Source organism: Rattus norvegicus, chromosome X, assembly GCF_021556685.1.
Source record: "Rattus norvegicus strain SHRSP/BbbUtx chromosome X, alternate assembly SHRSP_T2T, whole genome shotgun sequence".
In the NCBI taxonomy this organism is placed as follows: domain Eukaryota; kingdom Metazoa; phylum Chordata; class Mammalia; order Rodentia; family Muridae; genus Rattus; species Rattus norvegicus.
The window spans coordinates 143,672,371-143,681,814 of NC_141554.1; the positions used below are offsets into that span (position 1 = coordinate 143,672,371).

General features: G+C 40.7%; 1 protein-coding gene across 1 annotated transcript in view; it reads left to right on the plus strand.

The window, feature by feature from the left end:
• Window positions 1–6,940, plus strand: part of Adgrg4 (adhesion G protein-coupled receptor G4) — a 129,952-nt gene extending 123,012 nt beyond the window's left edge. Inside the window, exons 20-22 of the mRNA XM_087601038.1 lie at window positions 2,282–2,390; window positions 4,496–4,650; window positions 6,661–6,940. Of these exons, the coding sequence (XP_087457164.1) occupies window positions 2,282–2,390; window positions 4,496–4,650; window positions 6,661–6,851 (455 nt within the window). The 3' untranslated portion in view covers window positions 6,852–6,940. The remainder of the gene's footprint in view (window positions 1–2,281; window positions 2,391–4,495; window positions 4,651–6,660) is intronic.
• The last annotated feature ends 2,504 nt before the right edge of the window (window positions 6,941–9,444 follow it).

Here is a 9,444-nt window from a genome sequence, read left to right on the forward strand (position 1 = left end):
TGATTCTTATCCCACTGTTCTTCCTTGGATGGCGGGAAAGTAAGATGGTTAGGACCTTGGTGTCTGTAGTGAGCCTTGCTCAGTGCCGATGTTCCAACTCCAGATGAGCTCTGTGATCTGGGGAAAGTTTATTAAAGATCATGGAGTCCACAGCCTCTTACCTATAACCAGAAGAACAGCAACACAATACCTGTCATGTTGTCAGTCCCTAGTAAACACTAGCCGTGCTTTGCTAGCACATGGCTGCTTTGGCACCTCCTCTTATCACTCCTAATTCAGACCTGGCAATCACACAGAGAGCAAGCATAGTTTGCCCTCTTCATGACAACCCTCTCTGATCTGTAACTAATGTCATTGCATCTCCTCTTCCTCTATTACTTACCACAAGCATTTCCTTACCTAGCACCCCAAACGTTTTCCATGCCCATCATTTTGAGTACTTCCGTTTGTCAGCATCTTCTTAAAACATAGTCCTGACTTTGAACCCAACTGGTGGTCAAATTAGGGTCAATTTCAACAGCTTATCACTTTCCTCAATCAAAGACTCTTGATTGTGCTGGACCTCATGGCACAGACCTGTAATCACATCTATTTTGAAGGATTAAGCAGGAGAATTGAAAGTTCAAGGCCACTACCGTGGGAACTTAGTAAAACCTTGCTTCTAAATAAAAAGCTTAAGAAAGAGGGCCGGGATATAGTTCAGTGGTAGAGTACTTTCTGAACATGTATAAGGACTCATGTTCAATGCCTAATATGAAGCATATAATAATAATAATAATAATAATAATAATAATAATAATAATAATAATATATTTCCACTAAGACAGTAGCTGATATAAGCTTTGAAATTATTCACCCCCTTTGACTTGTGCTCAGTTTTCAATGAGTGCTAGGAATAATTTGCCCACAGGACAACTTTCCAATGTTGAGGCAAGTTGAATTTTTGTAGAGAACAAAGATTTCCAAATAGCACTTGACCCACAAAATATATTTTGAAGTCCAAACAAGTATTGCTAAGGTTACAGATGACAACGAGAATTTATGTGTCACCTGCCTAGAAGGGCAAGTCAACCACTCTCTACTGAGTTGCCACACATAGTCCTGGGGGCAAAGAGAAAAGTGCTATGAAGATGAAAAGGAGACCAAAGGCAGACATTCAGAGGCTTGACAGCAGGAAGATGGGTAACCTGCAGAACATGGTGTGGCTAAGGAGGGCCCATATTATGGAAGCAAGCATCATGGCAGCTCACAAGTAGGAAGTGCTTTTCAGGTTGAGGTATCTGCATGGCTTTGATGGATAATGACTTTGGGCATGGACCGTAAATAAAAGTCAGAGCATTGAGCAGAGTTTCTTTTGCCAATTCTACTCCCATCTTGAAGAAATCCGATAGTCCTCCAGGGACTTCTCCATTAGAATAAACTGAAGTCGTACTTTCATTTCCCCAGGAACTATTTCATAGGATAGAAATGAAAAATGTCCCAGATTAATGACTGATATCTCCAGCACTTCCCTCTCACTTGCCAGACGAAGTCAGAGCTGGAAATGCTTTACACATGCTTTGGTTACGCCAAAGAACATATGCATGGGATATTTATGGCTGTGTAACAACATATCCCCAAAATTCAGCACCTTAATACTGTATACATTTTTAATCTCAGCAATGTCCAAGGGTCAGGAATCCAGACATAACTTAATGATTCACTTTTGGTCAAAGACCATTATGAATTTGGAGTCAAGCAGTCTACTGCTCCTGTAGCCATCGGAAGACTTGTCCAGGGCTGGGCTGTCTGCTTCCTAAAAGGCTCAGCCACATAGCTGGGACCCACCATGCGGGCATCTGGATAGAAATACCAAGATGTTGCCAGGACAAAATAAATGATTTCTTGAAGTGTGAGTGGATGTTTATAGCCCAATGAAGTGACACACCATGACTTTGTTCATGTGTCATTGGTAATGTGAGAGGGCGCAGCATGTCAAGAATATGAATAATTCACTACACAAAGATGAGGATCACTGAGCACTATGTCTGGGGCTGGGTATCCTAACGGCACTTGCATCTCATGCTCTAGTATGGATAGCAGCCTAGGGGGAAGACAATGGAGTCTTAATACTGACTTTGTGCTATGATCACCTTTTGGGAGATCATAAAGAAATTAGAAAGACATCGTGCCCCGGGGGTTCACTGGAAGCAGCATTGATGGTGAGAATAGGCCTGAGTCAAGGAATTGGTGCTCACAGGTGGAAGAAGGGAAAAAGACTGACCTTGTTCTCCCGGCTTAGGGTTCCTCATTTTTGTGTTTTCCTGTGTGATGAAGGACACTGTGCGGGAGCAGTGGCACATGCACCTCCATTGCAGGTGGTTTCGGCTGGACAACTTTTCAGGTAAGATGTCCACTTAGATGTGGTTTTAAATTGTACATATTGTACAGAGTTGATCATATCAATTGGTGTCCTGATGACTTCATATGACAAGACTACCAAAATGAAGTCTGCTTCCTTGTCATAAAAATGATTGTATTTTTGTGCTAACATGAGGAAGGCAAGGGAAGGTGAGGCAAGGAAGGGAAGGTTGGGTCCCATTTGAACTCAGTAGAGCTTTGGTTTGGGCCCAGATTTCTTGGATTGCTTGTCATCTCACCTGTGGTTCAGTTAGAAGAATATTGGCCAAGTACTTAATGCATTTCAGGAACTGGGTCATAGGGCCTTTTGGCCAGTAGCCAACAGTAGGTTGCATAGATGTGAGAAGCAAGGCATTGTGACAGGTGGAGTGACGTGTCAGCATTTCTAAGATGCTTCACAAGTGAGCTGCCTGGGCGGCTTGTCTGATGGTACTCGGCCAAACGTGAGATATTATGGCCTCTAATGTTTCTCAACAGTGGCCCTTCACTCTAGGACATCTCCAGTGAAGGCAAACTGATGTTATTTTTTTTCTCTCTCTCTCTCCCTTCCTCCCTTCCCCTCTTTATTCTTTTCTTATATAATATGTCCCAACCACACCACACCTCACCTCCCCTGTTGACTGCTCCTCCATTGCCATTCAGAAAAGAGCAGACCTCTCAGGGATAACAACTGAACATAGCAAAACAAGCTACAATAAGCCTAGGAACAAGCTGTCTTATCAGGGTTGAACTAGGCAACCCAGTAGGAGGAGAATGGTCTCGTCATGAACAGGCAAACGAGTCAGAGACAGCCCTCCTCCCACTGTTAGGTGTCCACAAAAACACCCAGTTAAATAACCATAATGTACATGCAAAGGGCCTGGGTCAGACCCATACAGGCTCATTGATTGTTGGTTCAGCCTCTGTGAAGCCCTATGAGCCCTGCTTAGTTGAATCTATGGGCCTTGTTCTCAACCACTCTGACTCCTATAATCCTTTCTCACCCAGTTCTATGTGGTTCCCCAAATTCTGCCTGTTGCTTAGTTGTAGGTCTCTGCATCTGCTCCCATCAGTTGCCTGAGGACACCTCTCTGATGTTGATGGGACAAAGCTACTATCTAAGAAAGGAACACAAAGCAATTCCACTAAAATTAGGAACTAGACAGGTTGTCCACTCTCTATATATCTATTCGACATAGTACTTGAAGTTTTATCTGGAACAAAAAGACAACTGAAGGAGATCAAGAGGATACAAATTGGAAAGGAAGAAACCAAAGTATTGTTATTTGCAGATAAGATGATAGTTTATATAAGCAACTTCAAAAATTATATCAGAGCATGCCTACAGCTGATAAACAGTGATATGGCTGAGAACAAGATTAACTTGAAAAATCAGTATCCCTTGTATATACATATGCTAAACAGACTGAGAAAGGAATCAGGAAAACAGCATCTTTCACAGTAGCCTCCAAAACGTAAAATATCTTGGAGTAACGCTAACCAAGAAAGTGAAATACCTGTATGACAAAAACTTCCAGTCTTTGAAAAAAGAAATTGAAGATGATATCAAAAGATTGAAAAATCTCCCATGCTCATGGATTGATAGAATTAATATAGGAAAAATGACCATCTTACCAAAAGCAATCTACAGATTCAATGCAATCTCTATCAAAATTCCAACATAAACTAGTGTCCTATTATCAAATGATCTTCTCTTCAATTCTGGCAACTTCTATCAGTCTCCACATAAAGGCTAGTCTTCTTTCTTCAGAGAGACAACATTCTTACTTTAAGAATCTACAAATAGTACCCTGATATCTTTTATACTGGATATGCCGGTGACCTACAAGTCCTTATGTTCTAGGAAAAGCAGACATCCTTAGTAAGTGCATTGGCTTTTAGTGTGTCACACAACACAGGACAAATTGACTTCTCACAAGTTCACTGAAAAGCTAATGCCCGGAATGAACAGCTATTAAACACTGAACCTTATATTTAGAGGGATTATTGAAGGCGGTACAATTACTATGTCACAGTCTCACCTATTTTAATACAGAATGTGATAAATTTTACATGTTTAATTTTTTTCTGGTGTTCTTTCAGGTGGGAGAAACAGTTTTGGAATAAATGTTAGGCATAAACAGAAGAGACTGAAGAAAATCAGTGAGCCCAAATTATTGACACCATCACTCAAGTCAGCAACAACCAATTGTACTTTCAAATCTATAGGATCTGTACCCAGCACTCCTTCAGAAATAAACTTCCCAGATGGTAAAGTACAAGACACTTTTGTTTGCATTTGTATTCCAGAGATACTCAATAACATGAGACTATATGTTGAATCTTGGATAATAAGTCTCCCTTAAAACAAGTACATGTTTTATATATAATTAATATTTATTATGTTATGATGATATATACAATATAATACCTATGATATATATCCAAGTAAGCACTAAATATAATCTATATTGTAACTGCATGTAGATTTATGTGATTTTCTATAGATACATGGAGATACATATTTGGAGGTATTCTTGGCTGAGAAAGAATGTATAGACTGATGGGCCATTAGACTAATAGGGATGAGAAGAGACAGAAGGTTTAAAAACTTCAAAGGCTCTTCAAGTTATCACAGACTGTTGAAGCCAGAAAGAACCTTAGACATACTCTCGTTCAATTTTCTCACTTTATACAGAGAGAAACTCAATCATGGTAAAGGTGCTTATGAACAGTCATTAAGACCATTGGCAGCAGACTGGGCTAGAACTCAGGTCTTCTGGCTTTCATGGCTACCGCCTCCTAGCCCAAATACCCCTTGAGTTACTACCACAGGAATCAATACTTGCAGATGGAGACAGATGTTTAGCTAAGGATGGGGTGTTAGTAGGGAAATTGCTGGGGAAGGAAGAAGATGAAAACAACAACAGGAAAGCAAAAAGGATGAAGAACATTTGAAAACTGTAAGTTAAAGGCTGGGTGTAGAGGCACCTGCTGTAATTCCAGTCCTTAGGAGACTTACAGGAAGATTGTCCCAGTTGAGACTAGCCCGGACTGTGGAATGAAGCCCTATCTTGAAAATCTGAGGTGGGGGGAAGCAAATCCCTTAAGCTGATGCTGTGATGACTGCAATTTTTGCTACTTGGACCATGATGCAATAGCTCATGTTTGCCTTTCTAAGCCCAAACTCAGGTACACACATGCACAGATCAGCTTAGATAGCCTGATTGTGTTCAACTTGCCACTTCTCAGGGCTAATGATAGGACTCTATCACTCACTCCTAGTTTTTATTACACTGACTCCAAAAGCTCATTCTATTTTCCAGGCCTGAAACTGATTTGAAAAGTGCATAGTGTGTTAAAAAGGCCTTTGGCTTAAGATCGGGCTGTGTCTCTTTTACTTGTTTAGAGCTGCATTCTTTCTAGTGTTAGGATGTATAACTCTACCAGTTAACTGTAAGTCTGGATGAGCACGTGATTCCGTTCTGGTTGAATCACACTAGACAGTCAGTCTCCATTGTTGTTTGGAAAAGTTAGGGGTATCCATGAAAACCATCTTTCCTTAGCCACTGGTACTCATTGCCCTACAACTAGCTAACTACAGATATTTATCGCTCTTCTGGAAACCCTGGAAAGTCATGGTATAAAGAGTTCCTGAGTTGTGGCATCTTCTTAGTAACTAATAGGTGGGGCTGATTGGGAAATGCCAGTTTTGCAAATAGGATCCCAGGGGTATTTTCATTCATTAGCATTATGTATCACAAATGGAAACGTATTTTTCTTTAGAGGAAACAGTAGTAAATATTAGACAATCCTAACACTTTAATACCAAGCAATAATCCTGCAGACCCATAGATTGTGACTGTTTCTCTGCAGGAAGTGCATATGTACCTGTTACTCAGGCAGTGCTGTCAGAATGAGCTCATCTTCCTCACACTTATGCTAACCATATCTTTTTCTTTTAAAAAATTTATGCATTCATACATGTATGATGCCTTGTCTGCATATGCAACTACATGCTAGAAGACAGCATCAGATCCCTTTTATGAATGGTTATAAGCCACCATGTGGGTGCTGGGAATTGAACTCAGGACCTCTGGAAGAGTAGCCAGTGCTCTTAACCGTTGAGCCATCTCTCCAGCCCCCCCCCAGTATCTTTTTCGTAACTTTCCTTTTTTTATACATAATATACATCACATCATTCTATGAAATTTTCATCTGTTCCTTCCTTGTGCAAAATCCTTAAGGTCCCTAGCTTAAATATTCTTTGTTTTCATGCAGGTGACTTTGATGACGGTCCCTATACTTTCTCTTCCTTGAGTTGTGAAACTGCACCTACTTTTATAAGAAGAGCATTGCCTACAGAAATCAAAACAAATTCCATTCAGAAACAAAGATCATTTCCCATAAATGTCAACAGAGATGCTCACCTGACTCCCAGCCCTGGACTGGGGGAAATGTTCAATTTGTGAATCAAATTTGCCTCTACTTTGTATTCTAAAGATTGCTTTGGGAGAGACAGAATTAAATCATATTTAATAAATATCAGCCTTGGAAAAAATTCTTCTCTTCAGTCTTATTTTTTACTTTAAAAAACTTTTACAATTCAATATATTGTGATAGAAAGAAGACAATGAAGAAAAAGATAGTCCTTTCAAGTTTACTTATTTATTATTTTTTCTGAGTATGAGTGTGTACCTATGTGAATGGATGTGTGTCACATGATCCCTTAGAGGCCAGAAGACGGCTTTTGATCCATTGACATTGGAGTTGCAGGTGGTTTATGAGCCACCTGTGGATGCTTCATACTGAACTTGGGTCCTCTGCAAGAGCAGTAAATGCTACTGTTAATTGGAGAGGCACCTCTCCTCCTCCAGTGTTTTGTTTTCCATTTTTTAAGGAGGAGATTGACATCTATGTGTAATACATTAATTGGTAAGTACCTACACCATTGGGGATTTTGTTTAACATACTGCTGAATGTATGTCCTAAAACACCAAACAAACCAAGGCAAAGATCTATCTTGCTCTGTCCTGAGAGGCAAACAATGTTAAGTGACCAAAGTATCAGGACCTCTAGCTGGCTAGATACCCACAGAAGTAGGTAGGAAAGGCACAAGGTCAGAACTTCTGATAAAAAAAAAATCCCTCCCTGCTTTGCCTGTCACTAGAAATAAACAAAACCCCCAGAAAAGCAAAACTAAAACCTCCAGCATTCAAGTCTTTTTTTTTATTATAACTCTTTATTTAAACATGTTGTGCGTAAAGGGTGAATCATCTATTCACACATGCAGGGATTCCTTGGTAGAGACAATTTCTCAGCCAAGACAGTCCCTCAGGAGGGCAGCAAGCAGGGTCCTGAAGAGTCTAACAGAACAGAAACTAACTGAAGCTCTTGGATTTTCCTAAGAAGTGAGGGGTAGGTCAGGGCAATCATTACAGAAGGGTCTTGGACAACAAAGAACCATCTGAAGATGACAAAATGAGCAAATAAAGGGAAGTCCCGTGATTTTGTGTTCTGTGGCTAAGCAGGCTGAGAGATTTTTTGAATTTGTTTGGGGTGGATAGCATGCCCCCCACACTGTGTGTGTGTGTGTGTGTGTGTGTGTGTGTGTGAGAGAGAGAGAGAGAGAGAGAGAGAGAGAGAGAGACAGAGACAGAGACAGAGACAGAGACACAGGGACACAGAAAGAGACAGAGAGACAGAAAGACAGAAAAAACAGAGAAACAGAGAAACAGAGAGAGAAGACTAACAGAAATGATGACCAAAGTGCCCTGAACGTTATATGTCTTTGAGATTGATAGCATTAAGTTACTATTACCCAAAAATAGTTAAATAAAGGACAAGATTTGGTTGCAATCAGAAATCCAAAACACTACCACCAGTACCATCAACAAAACAACCTATGCAGATGGGCAATGGTGGCACATATGTTTAATCCCAGCACTCAGGAGGTAGAGGCAGGTGGATCTCTGACTTCAAGGCCAGCCTGATCTACAAAGCTAGTTCCAGGATGGCAAGGGCTACACAGAGAAACATTAAACAGACAAAAAAACCAACCCCGAAAACAAAACACAACAAATATCCAAAACAAAGCCAACAACCAAACCAAACCAAACCAAACCAAACCAAACCAAACCAAAAACAACCTATGCGTTCTGCAAATAATTCAGTGGAGGTGGGTGGGTCTTTTGACTATACAATATCTGTGGTTGTATTTATTGTCAACAAGTAATAGGATCCCTTCCGGTTGTTCTCCTGTTCCTCGAATGGTGAGTGCACAGCTTGCCCCTAATGCCCTGACATACTGTGTCAAGCAGGAACATTATTTTATATAAGAGTTCATGATTCATGTCATGACGTCTCTTGTTAATTAGCAAAAACAAATGAACAAACAAAAACAACAAAAAACCAGGCTTTCTGTAAATTAGATAATATGAAATAGCTTGGAGAGCCAGAGATTAAATATCTGTATTTTATGTGTTTATTTGTCCTTCTTGGGTCATGAAATGGTTTGTTTTATGAAGACAGGGCAAAAAACTTCTGGAAAGGAAGCTTTCAATCAGCAGCCGACGCGCAACCACTCCTTTCTGGTGGCTGGAAATTTAGTCGACTACCTTTAGCAGGTGTTTGACTAGAGAGACGGAGCACACTTACTGCAGTAGAGAATGACATGGGTGTGGTTCAAGACAAGTGGTTCAGAGTGATACAGAGTCTAGTTGGGTTGGAAGTGGAGGGTGGATAGCTTAAGGAAGGCAAGGCTCCAGTTCCAATACTACAAGCAAATGCTTATAATTCAGCCCTGGGTAACAAACTTACAAAGCCTGCTACAGCTGCAGAGCCTGTGATCTGGCTCCCCATTCTCTTCTGTACCTGTGGGCATGCTGACAAAACCAAAATGGTGCTAAACACTAAGGCTCGAAACGTTCTTGACTAGGACTCCAGCCTTTGCTGTCTTTATTTTCCCCCAGAAATTTGAAAGGTAACCATGACTACCTGGGATGGTTCATCTACACTCCATGTAGGGATATGGGAAGGTGCAGGGGTGGGGTGGGGCGGTAACAG